We start from the raw sequence: 25,414 nt of genomic DNA on the forward strand, positions 1-25,414 counted from the left end.
ACCTGAACTCAATTCCCAGGAAATAGGCTGGAAAAAAGAAGTGGATCATATGGAGTAAATGAGCTTGATAGATGAGAAAGATGCAAAACCCAATCTAGCATTATTCTTCCAAATCAAACCATGCTTTTTGTGATAGACATTCTTCAAACTTCGTCTGAAAGTTCTCCAAAGACTCGTAGCTTCCCTTCAATTAAGGCCAGCATGTAGAAGGATGGGTAGTGTTTATACCCTCCTAGTGAGCACAGAACTTGGATATGTTTGTAGGGCCATCTGCTTTAAATGGGAGCAGCTCTTCTGAGGCCAGGAGAGCTGAAGTTGTGTACGGCCACAGAGGACATGGCGTGTTATTAGAAAGGGCTGCCCTTCCCTTTGCATGTTTCCATAATGCCAAGAAATACAAAATGCTATTTTCATATATAAAAAGCCTTCAAGAGGTATCGGAGACAGACTTGACATGAACAAAAAAGAGGGAAGACAGGAGAAACATTCAAGGGAGATTTGCCAAATATTTCCGTCCCTTCTGGGTCTAACATTTTTGTGATTATTGTGTCTTTAATGGGCTGGCTCATCTTTGCCTCCTCCTTAACCTCAGGAAATGTTTGTTGGTGGAACAGAGCATCCAGAAAATAAAAGAGAGACTAGAGTATAGAAAGGCCAAAATTATGAGCGGCAGAGTGCCTGAGCACTCCAGCAGTGCTTTGATTTCTGCTGCTTTACAGCTCAGATGATTTTAACAGAGCAATTGCCCACACACCTTTAAACACATGACAGAGGCTCACACTGATGTTTTGATATCGAATTCCCTGCGAGACCCTCTTTCAGATGTGCAAGTGCTGGGGGCGGTGGTGCAGTGGTGGCTGCAGCCTCGGACAGTCTCACCTTGCTGGGATTAATGGTGCAGTCAGGGTTGACTAAAGCTGCACTAAAAGCAAGCTCTGTTTTTCTAGAAGTGCCAGTGCCTTTGAACAAGTGCAGCTGATCCTTGCTCCTAGCAGCTTCTCCTATCTCTAGCACATCCACATAAAGCAAGTGGTACATGGCAACTCTTTGAAAGTCTAGTATGGTTCTTGTTAGAAGCTCTGTTTCTGCAAGAAGGTGGATTAAAAAAAAAGAAAGAAAATGGTACTACTTAGGCAAAGCTACAGTGAAGTATGTTCAGGAAGGTGCATGTGTGGTTGTGTGGTGTGTCCAGTGTGAACCACGCAACAAGGTAAATGCCAGCCTTGGGTCATGCCCATACATTCATGTTTGTTGCTGAGGCTTGCACATTAGACGACCCTGGGATCTTCACAAGATGTGCTTTCAGAGCTTTCTGACATTTTACCAGTAATGCATTGCAGAGAGGAGTAATGTCCCTTTTTAGGAAAAAAACACTCCAAATGACAACTCCTTTTAGAGTATTTCAGCCAAAATCACAACAAAAAAATTCATGAAGCCATTCTAAGCTATGTAAAACATGCTGGGAGGGTTCTTTCAAACATATTTTCCAGGCCTGTTCTGGAGGATTGAAATCAGGCTTCTCAAATAGATGGTGACAGCCCAAGATAAGCCCCCCGAATAAGCTGAGCCACTATGAGAAAAAAGGGGAAGAGTTTCCAATTTGTAAAATCTGAAGTGAAGTTGAGGTCCCATGGCCTTCAGGAACAGCTTTGCTGTAATCTTCGATGGAGCCAAGTTTTTGACTTGAGTGTGCGTCGCCCCTTCTCAGTTTCCGCTGGTGATAAAAGCCAGGGGAGGAGCACAATCACTGCAATATTTCCCCTTGCCCAGCCCAACCTACATCAAAGGATAATGAAACAAAAGGGTTTAAGTCTGTAGGGTTTCCAAGATCAGTCTGAGAGGCAAAAGTTTGCAAATGACCCTCAATTGCTAGAAGGTTCAGTTTTGGAGAGTGGTGTTTTCGAGAGAATTTTTGAGGTTAGCTTAATAATCGCTTTGGGGAAATGGAGGGAGGGTTTAGATGGCTGTGTTTTCAGCAGTGAATCATTTAGGCACTTTATAGTAGTTTGCAACTGAAATCCTAAATACTCAGTAGTCAACTAGTCCATGTGTAATGTAGCAAATGCTCTGAGGTAAATATGTTTAAAGCAAGCATTAAAAGGTCCAAAGATGACTTTATATGTCAAGCTAATATTTTGAATAAGGGATTAAACCAAAATCTTTCTGTCTTAAGATGAATTTTTCACAAGAGAACACATTTTAGTTTTTTTGCTCACTGTCTTTATGATTTGTTATGGGAAAAAGAAATGCTCTGTAATGTGGGTTAAGCAGACCTTTATTGCGTGTGCCTGGAGTGGGATTTCCTTTTTGCCACAGGGAAAATAGGACTATGCATAGTAATCAGTGATTTCATTGCTGCTTTTCTTTCCTATTTCAGTGTATCCGTGGAAGAAAAGCAACTCTAGAGGAGCTTCAGACAGTTCACTCGGAAGCCCACACACTGCTGTACGGCACAAACCCTCTGAACAGACAGAAACTGGACAGCAAGAAACTTCTAGGTATAGTTCAGCATGGGGAGGGGTCACCTTCCAGATACCTGATGTTCACGCTGCCAGCCACAGCACTGACACTGGCAATTGCTTAGCTTTAGTTGTCTGAAAGGTGGGCCCATGAGGCTCCATCTGTCCTCAACTGTAGACAGTTTTCAAGAAGATTCATCCCATCTCCTTCAAATGCCTGCCTGAGAGTGATTCCAGATGCATGTCCCATTTTTAAAATAGATCTTTAAATCTAGGATATTTAAAATTACCTTTCATTAATGGCTTCAGAACCTGAAAGGATCCTCTCTGAGGAGGAGGGATGATTCAGTACCTGTTTTTATCCTTGGATACTCTGGTCTGTATATTAGATGGTTATGGAATACCCTCCTAAAAAACTTGGATCTGTAGCACCAGCCAGCTTCATAGACATCAATGAACAGCTGCCTGGGCTGTATGGATAATCTGCAAGTAAGATGCATTTCTGTTAAGCAAACCGACATTTGTTGAATTTCAATGTGAATTTGCTTCCTCCTTTCACTGGTGCCTGGATGTGCCTGAAACAGGTCTGCCCTAGAATTTTCCATGCAAACGGTCTAGGGTAAAGTTACTCAGAAAACCAACTCCACCCATAGCAATCAAATCACATGAATTTTAGCAGCTTACCTGAAATGTATTCATGGAAACATCTTCCTCTCCCTTCATTTTTTGCCTTTTAGCAGCAGTAGGTGATAGATTGGAGAGACATTTTTTGGTAATTTTCATGTGGAGATCAGGAGTAAGACAGTTCTGGAATCTAGAAGTTGAGAAAGTTTATGTTGGAATTATCTTCACTTTACATGATATAAAAAGAGGATTAACTTGATGGTCTGCATGTTGTGGTAGTCACAGCAAAAGAACTGGAAAGAATTCGCAACACATTCAATATGTACATTAGATTCCCAAAGAGGAAAGCTATTAGCCAGTTGTTTAAACATATAATTAGCACTGTATTTATAGCTAAGCTACCACCTCTTTAAAACCCAGAGAAATGAGAGGTAGACACCTTTGGCTGAGTGATATCGCAATTAATGTGTGTGGTTTAAATAACCGATGACATCATGTTCTCAGTAGTATAAAACTCTTGCCTTGTGTAAGGCATATCTGGCAGTCCAAGCAAATGGTGTGTAAATTTTCTCCCAGCAGATTGGAGAAGTCTCTAACTCATTTGCAGGTGCACCGCCTCCACTACTGATTGATTTTGCTGCAAATTCCTGGGACTAATTAACTAGCACTGAACGTCAGGATGTTTGTCTTGAGTATTCTCTGTGGATCAGATTCCCTGTGATGTGGTCTGGGCAGTCCTGTAGCATTTTTGATTCATTGGCTTTACTGGGCTAGGTCAGACACGGTCGGCACCCTGCCTCTGTCAGTGATCATCACCAGCATGGGGGGTAGAAGGGGTAGTGTGTTGTCCTAACGCTTCTTGTTTAGGAGTAGTCTAACGTCAGGTGTCTGATATTGTGCATAACATTCGGGTTTAGGGTAGACTGTGATAATGCTGAATGTTCCCTACATGTTCAAAGATAAGATCCTCTTGCAATACTAGTCTATTCTCTTTTTGCCTCTTGGTATATATAACCTGTATCAGTGGTTCCAGAGATTTATTTGGGGAATTTATCTGACTATGCAGATATGCAGAGATTTTATTTGATTAGTATTGGATTTGAGGTTCCCGGTTTCACTGAATCGTTCTTGATGTTTTGTACCGAGAATCTGAGGGAAGAGGAGCTCTTGCTCTACTTTTCATGACTTCTCTAGTTTTATTGTGTCTTCACATACCATTGAATAACTCATTTTAAAATATCTGTAGGGATTAAGTTTCTAGTAAAGAAACTTGATTCTTCTAGTGAAGAGATAACTCTAGTACATGAGGGTATTCCATTACAAAAAGTTGCCTAGTTAGATGTAGTTTGTAAAGAAGGTGAGGTTGTCGAGAAGCAATATTACTGACAGATCAGTTTGAAGATGAATGTATTCACAGATGTTAGACTAGATCTAGGCTGAGACTACAGCCAGAGCTTCAGTGATGGCCCAAAATGCTGTCAGGAAACTACTTTTTTAACATTTTCTTTTCAAGGCTGCAGCTGCAGACAAGAGGAGTCGTCCCTGGGATCTCCAGCAGGCGTCATTTTCCAACAGTTCTTAACCGAGCTTACAGCTTGTTTCCTCAACTCATTTGGCACCTTTTAGGCTTGAGCTGCTTACAGCGGGAGACTCACTCCCGACTCACGTAACTGTGTTTGTCCTGACAGCAACCAGTCACCTCTTCCCACTGCCCAGCAGTGCTGCCACACTATGCATGCACTGCAAACTGGCAGGAATGCTCACCGTGAGCAGCAGAATTAGCAGAAGAGCAAATGGCTTCGCCATTTTGCATGGCTGCCCCTTACCCTGTCCAGCAAGAGAAAATAGGTCAGTAACTTGACAGATGGATCTAGAGGGACAACACAGCCTTTCAAATGGCCTGTTGAAATGCCAAGATGTGTGAGCTCATCCGGGATGTTTCTGCAGCATCCAAGTAAAAGGTTGTCTTTGGGAAGCAGGGCAGGAAGCCCTGCTAAAAACAGCATGCTTTCTGAACTTGATGGTTTCCAAGGTGCTGGACCATAGCAAGGATGAGTGCCACTGATGTGCTAGGAAAACCTCCCAGAAAACAAATGGATTTAAGTATTTGTGTGGATGAGTGAGTGAGCCTGTAAGCAACCGCTTCTTCAACCATCTGCTCATTCTGAGGGTTTAAAAAGTTTTAAAATGTATAAAACTGCTTTGTGGGGTTCTTTTAAATATGTCAGCTGACTAATCCTGTGGAACTTTGATGTCTGAGGCTCACATACGCAAATGTATGTTTGTCAGACCTGAGTGTCTTAGTATTCATCCACCTGAAATGCAGTGGCTGACACTATAAACTCTTCTCTTTCAATAAATTTAGGAGCAAGAAAAAGTGTGAGAAATGTCAACCTAAAAGGAAGAGTTTGTAAAGCTGAGAAATGAAAACAAGGATTATGTCTTTTTAAGCTTCTGTAAGTGGTAATCGGGATGTCCCTTCATCAGGCAGGTCTTGGAAAGGAAGCTGGAAGGAAGTAAATAGCTCAGATGTTTCAGAACTATAAGCAGATGTCGATTCATTCAGATACCATGGCTCAGCTGAATGCTTATACTTCCAAAGTACGTGTTATTCTGAAGAATATATTATATATTCCCTCTGGTCCTGTAGAGGGTTGCTTTTGAGGCTAAGTCTTTTTGCAAAGAGTGCCATTCTTCTCTAACGTGAGAGAAGCTGCTTGCTGCGATAGAAGTCCACTATTGATATTGAAGTTGCCTTTCCCAGAGGAGCCTGAGCATTACGAAGTTTTGCTTTCATATGTTTTTATCAGATGGATTTAAAGACAGTAGCATTCCACGCAGGTTGCATAACCCTACTCCTTGAAGTGTTGCTGAAACCCTTGAAAGTCTCAAGGTGCAAAATCAGAATCCATCCCTTACTTGGTGTTGTAAAGCATTGGAGCCTGTTGAACAAGTTTAAACTTAGACAAATAAGGCTGCTTTTAATTTACGTCCAATTGTTGTCAGAAAGATAAATATTTAAATAATAGATGGATTAGGAGCGAAAGATGTGGCAGGAGGTCTAAGGCAGGGTGATCTGAGAATTTTCCTATGCATACAATCAAAGAATGAATCTGGCTGTGCACTCAGATTAATAATACAGAGGCATTAGCTGTGCTTTGAGTTGAAGGGATAATGTATGTGTTGGCGACGCATCTGACACCAGTATACAACCCTGTAGAATTTTGACCACATGATAATATTGCTGATGTAAGGGCAGAGAAATTGATGTTACTGTTCTTACCAGTTACTAAATTAGACCTGAAGATATTTTTGCCATTCTTCCTCAAATTCTTAATGTTGGTTTTGCTCTTTCAGTCATAACACTTGTTCTGTTTGCTTGCCACTGGTTTATTTTTTAATGTTTTCCTCTTCTATGAAGCTGATGTGCTCCAAAACCCTCTAGTAAATCTGTAGATGACGGATAATTAGGATGTTTTTCCTTTTTATGATTTCCAATCCTCCTTCAGTTGAAAGTGGTTAAAATGTTAATCTTAGAAGACATACTTAGCAGTTATGGGTAGCATCTCAATCATTTAGAGTTCAGCTTGGTTGCCTGAAATGCAGAACACACACAAACCTTTCAAGAAGTGGGATTTATGGAAGGCTTTTGTGCTGTGAAAGGCTTTTGAACAAGTGTGAGTGTGTATGTTATGTATTCATTGAAGTATAACTAGGTTATCTGTGTGTTTTTTGAATGTTATAATGAAACCAAAGTCCATAACTGTGTTGAATGAAAGTTCAGCATTGCCATAAAATTGGACCCAAACTTGGTGAAATTTGACTTTTTGAGGACTTAATATTTTTTTGTTGTTGTTTCTCTTTTCTTCCTGCAGGTTCTCTAACGTCAATGTTTGTCAGGCTTCCTTGTGGTGGTGTCGGGGTGAGTAGTTGCTTTAATGTGTAAATAATGTCCTGTTTGTTCTCCAAGTCCCATTGCTAACAAAAATCGTTGCTTTGCATTCCATCAAGCGGATAATTGCCACCAGATGTTACCCATAAACATGGTCTGTCTGGGGTGCGGGGTTGCAGTGACAGCCTCACGTGCATTTCTTCAAAAGCAATGTGAAGTTTTTAAACTGGTTTGGAGTCCTGAAATGTGTGCGACATCCAGAGGCATGTTTTGTCTCTGGTTTTTGGGATGTGAAAACTCATTTCCCAGGCAGTGATGTTTAATGGCTTGGAGATTACTGCGTTTTAAAGCAACTACTGAAGACAAAAAAGCACTGCAACTGCACAAAAAGCAAGATGTGCTTTTCATGTTGCTCATGCTGTGTAGGTGTTTCATCTTCAGTTTCTGTACTTTAGAGTTGCCTGCTACAGGTGGAAAATGCATTAATAAAATAGGGATATTGCAGCATAATATTTGGGAAGTTCCTGTAAACAGTAGGTTATTGTATTTGTGTCCGTGCTATATTATTGTCCTAGAGCAAAATGTCCCAGGGGTTACGCAGCACAAGGGAATTGCAGTCTTCAGTATTTGTTACCTTTCATTTTTGGGGCTCGAGGCAATTGCACATGAATTCTGAGAGAGATGGCTGAAATACCTGTCCATCCATCATGTAAAAGCTGAACATTAGTTTTCATCTGTCAAGATTCTCTGGTAACAAAAAGACAAGCTTTCTTGTTTGTTTGTTCTCAGAAGATTGGGGGGGGGGAAAACATGTTCAAATATTTTATGTTGAAAGTTTGAGGTTTATTTTGAAGCCTGAAAGCTTGAAAGTTTTCCTTTCAAGTCAGACTTTTCTGCTGTAAAACTTGTGCATAGGGTGACACTACAGAAAATCTCGGAGATCAGGAAGGGAAAAGAATGAGAAGAGACAATAAAAGGCATTGTGTTTGAAAATTCACAGTGGTAGTTCTTATGCATAATTGTAGCTCGTGAGGTTGAATTGAGAGGTCTGGATTCTGTTATGGAAATGAAGCAAAATTGTTTTCTTCCTGAGTCTTTGCAAAATCGCTACTTTGAAAATTATCCCGTCAGAAAAAGAATAATCGGCATTTATTCATACCACCACCACTGAGCACTCATAGAGATATTTTATTTTGTATTGTAAATATGCTGCAGTCTCCTAATTCATGGCAAATTTTTGGCTAGAGTTTAAAAGGTTTGGATTTACTCTGCCCTGCAGACAGGCATGCCATTCAAAGCAAAAATTACCATTTGCAAGTGAGGACTGAATGGTAACAAGTAGAGAGAGTGCCTGAGCCTAGTGCAGTCCTGGAAGTCTTGCATTAAATCCGAAATCAAGGCAGGAAACACACAGTGCTGGTATTATTGATATGCCGGTAACATTCTGAAGATAGTGTTTGCAGTTGGTTAGTTTATGGTCAGTTATCTCTGTGTAACCTTAAAATATTAAAGCATTTGCTAACGTTTCTACAGTGTTTTAGTAATTTCAATGGATATTTCCATGTTGTAGTGGAAAAGCTTTTGAAAAGTGGCATTTGCCTAGTAATCAACAATATGATAGTCAGATTTTTCATAAACATGAATTTTGGGGCGTTTTTTGTTTTGTTTTGCTTTCCCATTTACATTGGAATACAATGCCTGTTATTTATGTAGTTCGACTGCTTTCCTATCTGATAGAGAAAAATATGTTCCTTGCGTTTGGCATGCGTTTCTTATGATTATATACACAGCAGCTGTGTATTTGTAGAGAAAATGAGTGCGTGGTGGAGAATGACTGGTGGCAGCATATTAAAGAGGGAGTGTTTTGCACTTCTGTGTAGTGCAGGTGGATTTAAGTGTAGGCCATCTCCTTTGGAGGGGACAGTACATGCAGTCATCTTACAAGGTACTTTCAAGCCTGTTTCCTACTGGCTTTGGAAGTGCAAGATTTGTAAAGAAAGTTGGCTATGCAATGCTGTATTTTTACTGAAGAAATACGGGGAAGACTGTAGCCTTTGTTGACGTGCTGGTTCTATGAAACAGTTTGTCCCAGAGTTGATTTACTGTGAGAAAGTGTTGCAAGATGCCCCGTAGTGATGTTTTAGCTGAGGCCACAAAGCCTGCCTTTCAGTAGCAGATGAAAAAAACCTATTTTCTGTGCCAAAGAGGATGACAAGATACTTTTAAGATGAGTGTAACATTATAAGAGAAACTTTTAATAAAATCAGGAGCTAGGCTAAAATATCAGCTATGAAGACTGTTAGCGAATAGGAATTTGAAAGCGTGATAAAATTCTGAGAAGTTCATCTGGTGAAGACTGCTAGTTTATTGAATGCTGGTTGTTATGGTGCAAACTAATCATTTTAAATTGTTCTAGCAAGAGGGCTTAGAGGAAGTTTTACTGTTTTTTTTTTCCTGCTGTTGCTTAACAGACTATTATGTAGGTAGCTAGATGGCATTTCTGACTAATGAAAAGCTTTGGAGTTGTATCTGGACTCTCTCTTGTTCAAGATCACCAGGTAAGCAGAACATGACTCACCTTTGATTCAAAAGAACTTTAAGCTTCCAGCAATCAGGCTTTTTTGCAACGTTTTCTTGCAAGTTGAGAAGGTTATGCTAGCTTAAGGCGCTCAAGTCACTTTGTACTAGTTCCATTGGTGTTTTTCTGATAATAAAGGAAAATCAGGTGCACATGATGATGAGAGGGCATGGTGGGCAACTGCTTGACTGCCTAAGGCCGACGTTTGTAGTGTGCTGTCTTGTGTCCTTCCTCCTGAATGTGGGAGGTGAACCACTAAGAATGATATAGCTACACAGCCCTTAGTGTGCTGGTGAGATCAAGCCTTGTTTCCATTTTGTATGTTGTCTTTGGGATGGTAGAGCAGCTGATGGAGTGACCACATGCCTATGGGAGATGGACACAGTCAGCTGAACACCTGTAAAAAGTCATTTCCTGGAGAAGCAAGCTAGATCCCTGCCTAGGTATCCATGCCCAGTTTTGGAGAAGAATTTCAACATGGAATATTTCTGCATGGTTCTCTGCTTTTGTCACCTCAAGATAAGTGCACTTTAGTGGAAGTCTTGTTGGTCTTTAAATTCAACTCACCAAGATACTAGACAGTTTTGCAGCTGGCCAGTTGCTTCATAAGGAATGTTTTACCCAGAGAACTTGAGTCAACCTGCTGTAGAGTAAGGGGGGACCAGTCCTCTTCTGAGTTCACTGCTGATTAGAATATGGGAAACAAAAGTCAGAGTTTCAGTCCCACAGAAATCTTTGTTTTTTGTTGAAATGCTGCAGATGAGGGGATAGTTGGTTATCAGATGTGCTCTGCTGATGGTATTGCATTTATTCACAGTCATCACAATGAAAACTGACTGCAGAGAAATAAAGATGGTCTCCTGATAACAAAAAATTGAGCAGTAAAGTAGCTTATGAAACTCAGTGTTGATGGATGCAAAATAATGCATGTGGGCAGGTGCAGGGAGAGGCCTGGAGTAGGTGAAAGCAGAGTGATTACTCTTTGTTAGAATTCAAGAGCTGAGAGCCTCAATTGAAATTATGGGATAGCAAATTTAAAACAAAGTTCTTTCTCTGCACACAGTTAAACAATAGAACTTTCTTCCACAGGGGATGCTACGGAGGTTGAAAGAATAAATGGGTTTAAAAGGCAATTTAGGTGTATTCGTGGTGGGGAAAGCCCATGAAGAGCTGTTAAGCACAAGTATAAAGATGCGTTCTGTATCTCAGGACACCTCTATAGTGGGGACTGCTAGAAGCTGAACGAATGAGCTATCAACACATGGCTGTTTGCCCTGCTCTTACACTTTCCCTGAGTATCTGCTGCTGGCTAGTGTCAAACCAGAATATGGGCTTGATTGCAAGGAGGCAATCGAACCACAGAGGACTTTCTCCTCTGAAGTTACACCTCAGACCAAACACTTGGCTCTGAAAGGAAGAGTTAGGGCATGGTCTGTTCATCAGAGATGGAAGTCAGAAACTTCCCTCCAGTGGTCTGGAAGGCTCAGAGGTGTTCTCTCTCAATTAGTGCTTTATGGTACATATTTTCTTGCTGAAGAAAATACCTTAAAGGAAGCCTGATTGGGTCAGAGAATTGTATTTCCCTGAGGAAAAAATGATACACCACCGGACTGTCTCCTAAGTACATGTCCTAACAGTGACCTGAGGCTCATAGATTGAAAAGGGGGGTTGTAAGACAGCTTGGCTGTTAGCTATATATTTGTGATTTTTACAGTTCTCGCTATTGAAATAGTTATTGTTACACCACACCAGGTTGACCTCAGTGTCTGACCTGACGCCACCTTCAACAGTATCAATAAGCTTCAGACAGGAAAGGTGTAGTCTCTACTGCTTCTTTCTCTTCCATTTTATTCCCAGTTATCTTAGTCTTATTTTTGTCATATACTAGAAGTCCCAAATCTCTGAAAGCCATAAATCTCTCTCCTACCTTACTAGCTGCATTCCTATCCTTGAGCTAGCACCTTGGATAATAGGACCAGTAGAGGCAGGAGAATATGATGAGCAAGTTCCTGAGGATAAGTTTGTATGCCTGAAGTTTGTAGTTGTTTGTAGGAATTGGGAATGAGTTTTCTGCTGTCCAAAGAGATGTGGCTACAGCTAAAATTTTTCTCCTTCTCTGTTTTCTCCTCTGTAACTTACTCACATCACATTATCTACATAGCTATCCCCCTGGTGACATGACAGAACATTGCTTTTCCTTTTCACTGTCCTGTTAGGATTGCAGTTTATTCACCAGCGCTTGTGGTCAAACTCAGGCACCTTGCTTAGCAGCATTGCCTTCTCAGTTGCCCTCAGTGGAAGTGAGGCAACATATCAGGAATGTTCCCATTCTGTTTTAAATGTTTGGGGGAATATATGAATTTTCATGAGTTCTTCTTAATAGAGAATGTGACAAAGGAAGTAAAAGAAAGGAAGAAGTTAAATGCAAATCTGTTGCATGAACCTTTTCAGTCTTACTGTTTAAAAACTAGGTCACAGTGTCTCAAAATCAATGGGATAAGGATAAATTGGCTCCCCAGTGTTTGGAAACTCTTACGAATTTTCCCTTATTCATTTGTTTTATAAGAGGAACCCTTCACATTGTTGTAACCGGCACTAACAACCCCTTTCCCATCTGTGATTACTCTGATCTTAGCAGGAACAAAAAAAAGCACAGAAGCACTTATATCAACAGATGTGGACTCTGATTTAAACAACAGTAATCTGTTCCTGCTGATTTTACTTTAGCAACATCTGCAAGTGCAGTATGTTTGCTTAGAGACATTACCTTTACTTCTCTATAATACACACTCTTTTCTTAATATATTACTTACATGTACCAGAGCATTACATAATACTGGATAACTAGAAGTAGGTTTTGGAGAAAAGATTTTGAACTTGGAAATTCTGCAAAATAATACAAGCATACTTACATATTAATACTTCAAAAAGTTCAAAGATCTGATATTATAATGTTGAATATTTTCTAACGTTTTTGTTTTCTTTCATGTATATTTTATCTATGCACATTCAGCAGATACAGGCATTAGTATTTTTTTTCTTTTGTGGAATAAGGTGTTCTTTTTTTACCTTGTAAAGTCTTGAGGAGTGTATGTAAAAAAATTTTTTACCTGTGCCGGTGTGCAGCATGCAGCATAGAGTAGAGATGACAAAAGTGCTTCAGAGGACTGGAGCATCCGCCCTATGAGGAACAGCTGCGAGAGCTGGGCTTGTTTAGCCTGGAGGAGAGAAGACTGAGAGGGGAACCTTATCAATGTGTCTTAAGTATCTGAAGGGAGGGTGTCAAGGGGATGGGGCCAAACTCTTTTCAGTAGTGCCATGCCAAAGGACTAGAGGCAACGGGCACAAACTGAACCACAGGAAGTGCCGCCCGAATGTGAGAAGGAATTTATTTCCTGTGAGAGTGACAGAGCACTGGCACAGGTTGCCCAGAGAGGTTGTGGAGTCTCCTTCTCTGGAGATATTCAGGGCCTGCGTGGCTGCGACCCTGTCTAACATGCTCTAGGTGCACTAGTCGATCTCCAGAAGGCCCTGCCAACCTTACCCATTCTGTGATTCTGTGTGAAAAAAAGGGCTACCATGGAATGCAAATGAGAAGAAACTGATTAGAAAGTCTTAGAAGAACAAAATGTGGTTATTTAATCAGTGCTTTAGAGTGCTAGGAGATGCACTTAGATAGAGATAATTCTCTGGCAGCATGGATGGCATGTGCTGCTAACTCTAAGCATAATGAGGAGAGAAAAGCAGAAATCTTTTGTTCTCCTTTGCTTTGTAGAGTCTGGAACTGCTGTGTGAAAATGTCTCTACTGGTCCCTATTTTTAAATGACTATCTGGATAGCTTTCTAACTGAAGAAAAGATTAGGATAATGAAACCGTTTATAAGATCCACTTCACTACAATTTGAAATTGTTCTGCATTTTTATGTAGTACAGTATATAGTGCTAATAGGAACCTCATTGTTTACATTAATAAAGACTTAAAGTTTATAAGGAAGGAGAGAAACTCTTTCAGATCTCATCCTAAAACATCTCAGGCATTCTTCCTAGAAAAGAGCATGTGTCAAACTGCTGACCCTTCCTTTCCTGCATTCCCTCATCGTTTTGTAATAATTATATATGTTGTAGAGGTTAAGACTGTGCAGCAGGTCACAAGCTTTGAATTCCCTCTCCCCGCTTCTGGAGTTCCTCAGCTCTCCTAAGAGCTCATGTAACAGAAGCAGCAGCTCCTTTATTGGAATGAACAAACCACTATTACTATTTTCAAGAAGACAGGTGCGCTGACCAAGACAACTACTCCTAACCCAACAGATGTGGAGGACTTGATGTCTCTGACACAGTTGTATCATCCAATTCAAGAGAGAAAGAGAGAAATACACACTGGTGGATCAAAAAAAAAGGCAAGAAATATACTTCCTCTCTCTCTGTAAAGTCCTTCCAGATGGGAAGGCTGATGTGCTATCCCAGCAACAATTACTATGATGGCAGCTACATCAAAGAAATCATAAGCAGGGAGAGCCAAGTAATGTCTCCTCTGTAATGAACCTCAGAATTCAAGAATGATGGAGGAGTCAACAGCAGCCCATGCACCAAGCAGCAGCAGCTTCAGAGACAGAGAGCAGTCCAGCTCAGGGCCACATTAATAACATTTTCCACCATGGCAAAGTCTACGCCCCTGTACTGCGAAGCACTGATGACTTCAGTAGGACTGTTCAAACACTTACAGTGAAACAGATGATGAAGTGCTGCCTTGGATTACGGCCCAGCAGTCTCCAGACATCCGTTCTGAGCAAAGTGGCTGGGTGTTAAATCCTTATCTTGGAGGTGTTTGTGGACAGGGTGGAGCTGTGGAGAACTTGTGGATGGGAACAGACATCTCTTGACCAAATCTTCCCCTTGTTGGGTAGCAAAATGTGGAGGGTGTGGCAGAGTCCTTGCAATTGGCTCCCAAACTACAGGTAGAATTCTTTTCTAGGTACTTAATTTCTTTCTGCGGAAATAATAACTCTTCAAAACCACTCTGTCTTGCCTTCCTCATTCTCTTGAAATGCTGCCAATGTGAACCTGGCTTTTTCAGGCATCAAAGGGCCTGAACTTAACAGTATTTGACTAAGAAGCTTGGTGACTCTTGCATGCCTTATGGGAAAAGCTAGCAGAAGCAAAAGTCTAAGGAGGTCTTAGGGTCCTGTTGGACCTACCTGGTTTTGAATAAAGACATGCCTATGACATCTGAATTTCTCTTTCTTTGTGTGTGCGTATTTCTGTTTCTCTGATAACTTATAATGAATAAAGGCAGTGGTCTGCAATTTTGCAGACCTGATACTTGGTGTAGTAAGACAAAGAGAGAGGGGGAATCTCTTGGCTGCAGGTGTCCTGAAACATTTTCTTTCAAGAGCAAGAAAGACTCTCTGAATAAATTTGCTCGGTCCAGATCACATGGTACAGCTGTATCTCACTTCAGTGAAGCCTTCAGGTGACAAAAATGTGAGCCACCACTGTGTGGCCCTCACTTTGTAGAAGTTAGGCAGCAGATAGTCCTGCAGATCCTGTGAATTTTATCCTTACCAGAAACGACAAGAGCAGGACTAAATCCTACAGAAAGTCAGGCAGTCAGCTCCATAGCAAAAAAGGAAATAAATGTTCCCAGCTGTTAAAAATACATACATCTTGCACTCTCAAAAACTTTGATGAAGAGGATCTGGGAATGAAGACTGATGCATTTCCCAAGCACTGTCATAACACCTGAACTGCAAAGTAACTTCACCATCTCTTAATATCTATCATGATATTTCTGTTCCCATGTTACTGTCCAAATTGACAGGCACCTAGGAGAGCCCCTGTACCAAGAACAGTTAATGTAGGCTTTTTTTTTTTTTTTTTTTTTTTTTTTTTTTTTTTTTTTTACCAATGAAGTGACTTTCCCCAGAGCCTGAGACAGTGAATGTACTGGCAGTATTACACTGACACTATAGAGGTGCCTTCTTTGGTATTCTCATGAAGCTTTCTTGGTTTACTTTTGACTTCAAAACCATCCTCATGACAGATGTTGCCAGAAGTTGTCACTGATAACAGGCCTGGAATTATCTCCACTGACTTTAATGCAGCCATGAATAAGGTGGATCAATCTCGTGTTGGGCTGCTTGTGTCTCCCTACAGTTCAGCAAGCAAACTGGATGCCATGTGAGACAATCTTTTTCTTTCATTCCTGCTTTGCCATTGTTTCCACAAATACGCTCAAGGTGGAGTACTTCTTGAAAAATAGCTGGTGATCCTGCATACTGAACAATATTACACTTACCCTGCGATGTTCCCGGGCAGCCAAACTGTCCTGACATGGGACAGTTCCAGTAGTCTGGATTTTGCAAAGGCTGTGACAAGACAAGAAGGCTTTCCTTTCATGCTGGCATGCAAACAGATTGGGGTGCTTTAAAGGAGATCCAAGCAGCTCTTTCCCAGCAGCGAGTCAGCCTAGAAACAGTCCCCCAGGAATCCCCCCAACCCTCGCACCTTCTTTTGCAGTTTCCAACAGAATTGTAGTAAAAATTGAACAGGCATTTTGTCATGTGTCTGCAAACTAATCTTGCCTTTGCATAGTTGTCGAGATTAATGTGGTAAAAGCCAACAGTTCTTACTTTTTGTTTAAATTAGAACGTGATCTCATATAATAACGAAGCAAAGACTATCTCAAAAATGTCTTTCCTTTTCTTGCCTTTTGTCTGTTTGCATGTTTTCTAAGGCAAAGTGATCCTGGTCCTGTCAAATATTTGGCATTTAAGTAAATGTCTGTAGTTAGCACCTAGATGGTGAAGGTCTGTTGTTAGCTTTAATGAGACAGAATTTATCTTACGATTCTCCAGGGAAGTTTATGTCAACATAAATCTGGCAGGAGTAAGTTGGGCAGGCGTTTTTTAAACGTACATTGTTTAACATCCTTCTTCATTATATTCTCATTTTTAATAGGATTGTTTTATTTTTTAAAAACTTTTTTTATTTCATCCATTTACTCCAGCAGTTAAAGAGAAATCCTGTGCTCTTAGAAGAATATTGGTAGGAGAAAATTGAAAATTTGCAGTGCTTGAGATACCGAATTCACATCTGTATTACAGCTTTGACCCTGCAGCACCACAGAGCTATTGAAAATTGTCATCTCTTTAGTGCCTTTTGTTGGGACAGACCCTCAGTAGCTCTGTCATTAGTTGTCACTATTGTGGTTTGCAGCTTCCTTCATGTGTGGAGGCAGAGCCCTGTTGGCCACTGCTGCACTCTAGCATGCTCACCCTTCTGATGAGAGTGACTCCCACGCCTGGCATTGCTACAATCAGTTCTGCAAATATGTGCATTTTACACATTTGAACGATCGCTCTGCAAAACAGGGAGTCCCTGTTTCCTCTGTTAGTCTTATTGTTCCTGAAAGTGGTTTCTGTGTGTCTCGATTAGGTTGACAGCGACACAATTTGGAATGAAGTTCACTCATCTGGTGCTGCTCGCCTGGCTGTGGGCTGTGTCATCGAACTTGTTTTTAAAGTAGCCACCGGAGAATTGAAGGTTGGTACAATAATAACACTTGGCTTTGATACTGGCTCTGTACAGGAATCAGCAGAACTCAGTTCATGGCTGTGTTATGCAGGAGGTCCAGTTAGCTTTATTTTAATGGCACCACCTGGCTCTAGTCATAAAAATCTTTGAGGGTAGCAGCAAGTAAACAGCAGACTCTTGATGAATGTTCTTACAAACTGATCAAAAAGAAGAAAGAAACCAGAGCAACAAGTGAAATCATTATTCCAGTGATACCTGAGGGTCTTGCTGTTGACTTCAGCTAATTTGCTGTTTAAATTACCTCATTCAGAAGTTTTCTTTTTCCTGAATGGTAGGAAATACTAACCAGTCTCCATAAAATTCATGTAGATCCACCCCCCCCCCCCCAAAAAAAAAAAAAAAAAAAAAGCATCATGTGCTACATTGGTCTTGTGAGAAAAACTATCAAGAGCAACTACATAATTCCAAAGCAGAAATAGCAGTTCTGGCTGCAAATCTGCATGCATCTCAGTGAAATAAATGTTCCTTTCCTTCTCATTTCTTCCTTCTCTTATTTTTGTGTGTAGAATGGATTTGCTGTTGTTCGACCTCCAGGTCACCATGCAGAAGAAAGCACACCCATGTAAGTATGCCTATGTGCTTTGATCAGCTTGCTTCAATGTCTATCTATTATGTGATCTACAGATATAAATTAGAAAAGGAGTTTGTTAGTTTATTATTGCATATATTAGTGTTATGATTTCTTGGGATTGCTACATAGTTGAGTATTAGATTCCAAAGCTCCTAGTAATCCTCTAGAAGAAGGAAAGATCCTGCTTTGGTTTTGATATAGGTATATATTTTGGTAAGGACAGCATTAAAATTGTGCCTTGACAAAGCATTTGTAATCTTATTTACTCTTGTGAATTGTCTTAACTTAAAATATTAATGTTTCTCCTAATGTGAGGAGAGCAAGGATCTGCAACTGATAGTAGCATATCAAACATAACTGTGTATCCTGGGGTTAAAACATGGAATTAGGAGAGTGTTGGAGTGTGATGACTTCACGAAAAGAAAGCTGAAGTCAGGCATGTTACACGAGTTTAGTAGAGCTGAGTTTGTAGTAGGGTTTTGGCGACTGGATCATACTGGGCTTCTGGATGTGACTTAAAGTTCCACGTCCTTGGCTTTGTGACTAATTCGGGGAGCCTGGGGTGCTTTGGTCCCAGATCTCAATTTTTTTTGCTGGATTCCCCTTGGAACACTGTTTCAGGGCCTCTCTGAGGCAGACTGCTCCTTTTCCCATGATGTGCGTGGCCACGCATCGCTTCAACTGCCGGTCCTTTCCCTTCTTTCTCCTCTTTCTGCATTCTTTCCCCTTCAACCCTGTTCCCTTTGCCCATATAGGAGCACTGGGGAGCAGTTTGCGTGGAGCAGCACTGCAGAGGGGTTTGGAAAGCCATTGAAGCAAGCTGATCAAAGCCTTCCCCTTCTCTTGAGAGATCGCAAGGCACCTGCTGCCGGATGGCTATTTTGTGCTCCTAATTGAGCACGCATGTGTTTTTAGGGAGGAAAGAAGAGTAAAAGCAGTGGAAATCTCTTCCTACTGTGTTATATCTGATGATAGATGTATTGGGACCAAGGCAAACCTATAATTAACACCTCTTTTTTTTTCCTCACTCTTTTTTCCCTCCCTCCCATCACCTCCAGGGGTTTCTGCTACTTTAACTCCGTGGCAATTGCAGCCAAGCTGCTCCAGCAAAGACTGAATGTTAGCAAAATTCTTATAGTGGACTGGGTGAGTAACATAGATTCTTACCCATGAAGAGATCGAATGGAAGTTTTTCTTTGTTTTAGGGGAGGATTTATTTTTGTCATTTTTCTTGCAAAGGCAGCCTAGGCTTTTAAAATTGAGGGAAAAAAATGTTGTCTGTGGTTGGTAAGCCAAAATGCATTTGTTTTTATTTTTTAATAAAAGATCTCTGAAAGAGTGCATAGGTTTCAGAACAAAATTAGGATTTTAATTGCACTCTTACTTCCCCACTCCCACCAAATCTGTGCAATCCTGAATAACTAGTTGCCTTCTATAGCAAGACCATAACACAGTTGCAAGGATGGATAATTCTGACAGCTGTGCTCTTTTTTTCTCAAGGTTGTTGGGCTTAATCATTATTATCAATCCCAGCTGTTCTTTCAAGACGTGATGACTGATTATTGAAAGGGACAAGCTGTCTGGCATGGCTTGGCCATCCGTCTAGATGGTCTCAGTGACCTGCCACTAGGCCAATGCAGCTTCTCTGTGTTTGGTCAGGCAGTCAAATGTCATCTGTAATGTGGGCAAAGATAGTGAAATATTCTGCATACAGTGCATTTAAGTTGCAGTAGACCTTATTTGAATTTTTGCTATTATGATGTATAGATTAGGGGAAAAAAACTGACTGTGAATGCATTTAAGTGCCTGGGTATCAGCTACAAGTTTTGGTTAGATTGCCACAAATCTTCCATGGACAGGAGAGTTGAAATGGAAGTATTTTTCCTTTTGACTTAGTAGATGGACATTGTTTTTCTTGCTTCCCACTGACACTTTTTCATGTTGGAAAGAAGGAGCATTTTACATACCCATCCCCCATGATGCATTTGTGCACCAAGTAGAAATGCAGTAGAGGATCTGGGCTGTGAATTTGTGGTGTTTAACCCAGATGGGCCCAACCTGAGAAATTTACTGAGACTTGCTTTAGTTTTCACCCTACATACTGATTAAAAACATAAAACTGGGGAACTGATATAGGCCTTCTTTCCCCTTGTCCTGCAAGGTTGTGTATCAGTCCAATTCTCTCCAAGAAAATTAATCTTATCTTCAGTTTTGCTATATATTTGAGTTTGTGTTTACTCCTATTTATCCTGCTTTGTTAAACGGAAAGTATAACATGAAGCCAGCCGCTCAATGTAGATTATTCTCATTTGCAATAAACTGCTTCAGTGAGATCAGAGAAGCCCAGAAAACAAAACACAAGGCAAACACCTCCAAATCCCAAGCTGATGGCTTTAATCTGCGTTGTTACTAAGATACTAACCTTCCTCATATGATGCAATCTCTGTCCCTGAAGGATGTACACCACGGAAATGGTACTCAGCAAGCTTTCTACAATGATCCTAATGTTCTTTATATTTCGCTACATCGCTATGATGATGGGAACTTCTTCCCAGGCAGTGGTGCTCCTGATGAGGTAAGAACATGGATTGAGATAGCATCTACCTTCACAATGTGTTGCCATGTCTGATAGGAACTGTTTTTGTTAGTGAGCAAGGTGGCCAAAAGATCTTGCGAGCCTCTGCTGAGCAAGGCTGCAGAGATGCTTGTGCCGCCATCCCCATGCTTGTGCCTCTCCTGGAGCCCGTCATGCAGTTTTAAGTGTTCCTGTGAGTTCCTGTCCAAGTCCTAACAGCATTGTGTCCTGCTGCTGCAAGCCAGCAGGAAAGGAAAATCCCTTGGCGAATGATCAAAAAATGTATTCATGTAGTTAGACTCTCAAGCCCTCATGGGACAACCTGTTCCAAGGGACTCCTTTGCCAGCTGTCCCAGACAGCATTTTCTTCCCTGAAGAACAGGACTTGAACTTCGCCAGAGCGGGAAATAAGCGTTTTGTGAGATGAGAGAGGAACAGGTTGCCTGTGACTGTACCACCAGCTCTGTACTGTATCGCTTGGTTTTCCTAACGTGGTCTTGGAGCTCATCACCTCCTCCTTTCTCCCTGCCAGAGTATTGCTTACAGCAAGTGCTGCGTTCAGATTTAGCAGTCTGGAAAGTAGACTTTTAGATAGAGTCATTCATGCCGTGGGACAAATCCCAACAGTTACGGGTGGTTGCCTTGGAGCCTGCTACAGAAAGAAAGGCTGTGCATGTTACACTGGAAGCATTTTTTCTCCGTGGGCCTTCAGATGGACACTTCTACTTTAGTCCTGCCCTTTCTTTTGTCCTAGGTTGGCAGCCAATAACCTATCATTCCAGAGTGAGTTTAATGCTGTCATTTGAAAGTATACCTTGGCCTATTTCTCCTTTCCTTCGTTTGATGGACAAGCCTTTGTTCGTACTGTTAGCAAGGCACTCCCTTCTGGCTCGTGGATTCTTTACTAAGAAAACATAATTAGCATGGAAAGCGTTCTCTGCTTTAAATAAGCCATCCCACTAATTTGCCCTAATAAAGCAGAGATAATAAAGAAGTTTGTGGTCATTCCTTACCCAGGACCCTATAGTGGCTCATTTCCAGCCATGCTGTGAGCCGACCTTGTTAAAATCGGTGCTGTTTGGTATACGATAGTGGCCTCACAGAAAACCTTTTCTGTGAACTCAGCACACGTGGGGACCGTTCTTTCAGTCTGCTCCTTCTTCATGGGAGTGGGTGAATGAGTTCTGCCAGGCTAGTGGCGTGAGGAAATAAAATTGAGGATGCTACAAGTATGGAGCACAGAAACGACTGGCACTTGAATCATATAATCAATAAAATCTTCCATGATAGGTAGCACTTTATTTCAACTGTAGCTTTGACTTAAATTTGAATTAGAAGTGGTTCTTTCCAAATAGATATTCAGTTATCATCTTTCAGATGTGGTTTATCAGAGGGATATTGTGAAATGCTGAGCTTTATTTACTCTGAGACGCTCTAGATTAAATCTGAAAAGCCTTAGAATTCGTACCCTATGAATTTTGCATTTTCCTATTCAGCAAACATCGATGTTTCCATTTGGGTTTTTAAAGAAACTTAAACGTAATGTGATACTCCTTCATTACCCTGTTTATGCACTACTGTGGTAATAAATGAACAGCGGCTCTTTGCAGTGGGCTTAAGCTCTGCTTTAGGATATACAAAGGATGTGAGCTCTTAGACTTCTCCGAGATCCACTTTTTTTGCTGACCCTTGAAATTAATACTGGGTTTACAAAATATCTAGCATTGTAAGGAAATACTGGACTATATTATCCCCACAGTATTTACCATTTTTAGTAATTTTTAGAGGGTATGTACTGTTCCTGGCTGAAAAAAACAAAGAATTTGTGCTGTTTGCGCTTGATGCTAACATGCACAAGTTGGAATGTATCAGCATTCACCACCTACATGCCTCCTTGGTCAGCAAAAATCTGATTTTTGTGCATAATACTTTTGTCCGGCAGAGGGGGTGCTCACTCTGATTAAAATTCTGGGATTTGTTTCACCCAATGGGAAGTAGGATACATATAAAACACAAATACTCTTCAGAATAAAGCTGGAAAGGAATTAATTTGATGAGGTAGCATGTGAAATGCCATGTTGTACAAAAGAGAAAGGATCCACATTAATAGTGGTTTTTTTTTTATTCTCTCTCTCTCAGGCAGCTAGCAAATGCAGACTATCCACAGCTCCCATCAAGTTTAGAGCATATAGGAGCTTTAATTTTACTCTCACTTTGGGACCTGAAGTACTCTGGAGGGAAAAATTACCCCACCAAGTTACTGAATCAAAATCCAGGGTCAGCTGGATGAATAGAAAGACAGCAAAGATGCATTGCCGGAATTAGCAGTTTCCATATGCACAACTGAAAGTACTGTCTCCCTTTTTCAGGTTGGCACAGGAGCAGGAGTTGGCTTCAATGTTAACATGGCCTTTACTGGTGGCCTTGACCCACCGATGGGAGATACAGAATACTTAACTGCTTTCAGGTAATATTGAAGACTTCTTCTAACATCTTTTTCACTGAAACCAAATTTCCTTTTTCTCCTGCAATTTCTCTTAATCTTGGGTTTCTCTCTCACTAAGTTAAGTAACAAGATTTTCATAGAGCTGCAGTTATTTTGTGAGTACCATATGGGATAAAGCTGAATTCAGTAAACAGTATTTCTGGCCGTAATAAATGAGTCTGTGACATTCGGAGATTCAGTGATTGACTTACTTATACTCACTGCTCAGAACTGATTTATGCATGAATTTAAAGTCTACTGATGTGAATAAGCTCTTCTATTAATTGACTAAAGGTCTTTCTGGCTCATTGGGGTGAATGTATGGATAAACCCACCTGGGCAGGGAGGGGGACCCAGAAAAACTTTTTAACAAGCTTAAGCTGTTATGAGGTGAAATTTCAGAGGGCAGCTAGCCCAAGGCTTGCTGGCCGAGCTTGGGCCAAGCTAGCCCAAGCACAAAGGGGTATCAGATGTCTGAGCAGTCATGAGTTTGTCATTGCTTGTGACTCCTCCCCACCTCACTCAGGCATATACTCCTTGATTAGCAGTAATGATAGCATCAGATTTAAACCACAAGACATGGTTGCTTTACAAGCGTATTCAAGCATACTCTATAGAGCTGGCATTCACTGAGTCTCTGGGTGAAGCAGGAGGTGAAGCTGCTTGTTGTCAGACCTTGTACCTGTCCTGCTAACCTGCTCATAGTGGTCCAGCTCACACAGGCACAGCAAACCTCAGGATCACAGAGAATAATGGATCATCTCAGCTGATCCTTACTTTCCTCCTATCAGCATGATCGAAAGAGGTATGGGAATCAAAAACGCAGTTTCTTCTGCTAGCTGATCTACAATGATGCGCTCAGTGGTCCTGGCCATTCTGACCAGTGTCCCTACAGGAGCGCTGCAAGAGCGTGTGGCGCGTTTTCTCACTGCGCTGAGCATCTAATGGGCAAAACAATCGTATTAATAGAGATCGAGTGACAAATGACTGCGTAGCGGTGTTGGTCTTCAGAACGTGTGGAAATAATTCTTCTACCTCAGCGCTCTTTCTCTTTAAAATGGTCTCTCGTTTTTCGTTGCGGGCATTATTTTCACTCTTCTCTGGAAGCTTAGAGTGTGAAACCTGAACTGAGCATGGCAGAAATAACTGGGGCGGTTGTCTCACCACTGGGGATGCACAGCACTGCATGTTTTCTGTAGCCAGGTGTCTCCAGCAGCAAGTGTATGGATCCGTCACAAAGATTTGCTGCTGAGCAGCAAGGGAATAGCTCAAGTCAGGCAACTGTACATGACTGGTCATTTTGAAGCTTATCGGAAGCTTGGAGTAATGCTTTTCCTTCCTAGACCTGCAAACAACAGGAAAAGGACGGTATTAAAAGTTACTGTGAAAGCAACATAATAGAAAGATGAAATGAATACAGAGCTTTCTCGGTTCGAGGAGAAATTTTAAACAATGCAGTAGTTACTAGAGGCCTGTGTAAGACCACACTTTCCTTTCTAATATTCTTTCCAAGGAGAACAAAAATATAATCCACTGATCTGCTGGATACATGTGGAGGAGGGATTTTGTTGTTGTTGTTTTTGTTGATTTTTGTGCCGTTCTACCCTCCACACTTTTTGTCCTTCTCACAGCTTGCATCACTTTAACAGTTATTGGTTGAAGTGGTTTGCAGTCTTCAAACAAGATTTAGCACCCTTCTGGCAAACACCCTGCATAAATTTAGGAGACATATACTTGCCAAAACATTGGATGCAAATGTCTGGAAATAGCCAGGTGGAGTTTTGACTTCATGAAACACCATTGCATGCATTAAATCTGGGACAGGAACATTATTTTGTGTTCTTCGTTGTTTTTATTGTTACGCTATGCTGAGCAAAAAGAGCTTTTCCTTTTCAGTATGCCATTCCAAAGCCTTCAAACAGTGTATACAATTTAAAATAACATAGAGTCAAATAACTGTCATTTGTCTTGATGTTGTATTCCTACTACAGGAAAGCAAGTACTTTAGTCCAAAGTGGAAGTCTGTTTATCCCAGCAGTCAACAAGACTGATCTCTTCATTGTAAAAAGAACCTGCGACTCACAACCAAGTGACATGCTTGCTATTAAATATTAACTTAGTTTCTAGGCTTCTGGAAAATTGTTCAAAACAGTGTACAAATGTAATAAAAACTTGGCCAGCCCTTCTTTAATAGATATTGGTGTCTCTTCACCCAGGGACTTAAAACTCTTTGGGGAACTTATTTTTTAACTAGTCGTAGCTCTTATTTTGCCAGCGTTATGAGAAGCAAGTTCCTCGTGACTTGTCCTTATAGATGGCATCTCCTGGACTCTCCCCAATGTGCACACCTTCAGTCAGTAACTTAAATTGGAAGCTTTTTTAATCTTACGCCAAGCTTTGTTCATGATAATACATTATCAAGTGACCTTTTTAAATCTTAACCAGATTCTTTGAAAAACATTTTGCCTGAATCTTTTTATTGATTTTAATGTAAAATAATGCTTTGAAGTTTACAATTTATAGTCCCCCGAGAGTTAGAAAGTGAAGGGAATGGGTCATATATCCTTTTTTTCCCCTCTTTTCTTAGGCTAGCCCCATGAGACAATGCATGCCTTCAAGGCAGCACCTTGTTATTCC

General features: G+C 40.9%; 1 protein-coding gene across 6 annotated transcripts in view; it reads left to right on the top strand.

The window, feature by feature from the left end:
• HDAC4 (histone deacetylase 4) overlaps window positions 1-25,414 on the top strand; it is a 270,190-nt gene that overhangs the window by 223,833 nt on the left and 20,943 nt on the right. For 5 of the 6 annotated variants that reach the window (XM_062578420.1, XM_062578418.1, XM_062578423.1 and 2 more), the window contains 7 exons: window positions 2,378-2,498; window positions 6,959-7,005; window positions 16,988-17,095; window positions 17,653-17,708; window positions 18,776-18,863; window positions 20,173-20,292; window positions 22,662-22,759. In XM_062578420.1, coding sequence (XP_062434404.1) covers window positions 2,378-2,498; window positions 6,959-7,005; window positions 16,988-17,095; window positions 17,653-17,708; window positions 18,776-18,863; window positions 20,173-20,292; window positions 22,662-22,759 — 638 coding nt within the window. The remainder of the gene's footprint in view (window positions 1-2,377; window positions 2,499-6,958; window positions 7,006-16,987; window positions 17,096-17,652; window positions 17,709-18,775; window positions 18,864-20,172; window positions 20,293-22,661; window positions 22,760-25,414) is intronic. The other variant, XM_062578424.1, reaches the window with a different exon arrangement.

The sequence above is a fragment of the Rhea pennata genome, chromosome 6 (assembly GCF_028389875.1).
Source record: "Rhea pennata isolate bPtePen1 chromosome 6, bPtePen1.pri, whole genome shotgun sequence".
Lineage (NCBI taxonomy): Eukaryota > Metazoa > Chordata > Aves > Rheiformes > Rheidae > Rhea > Rhea pennata.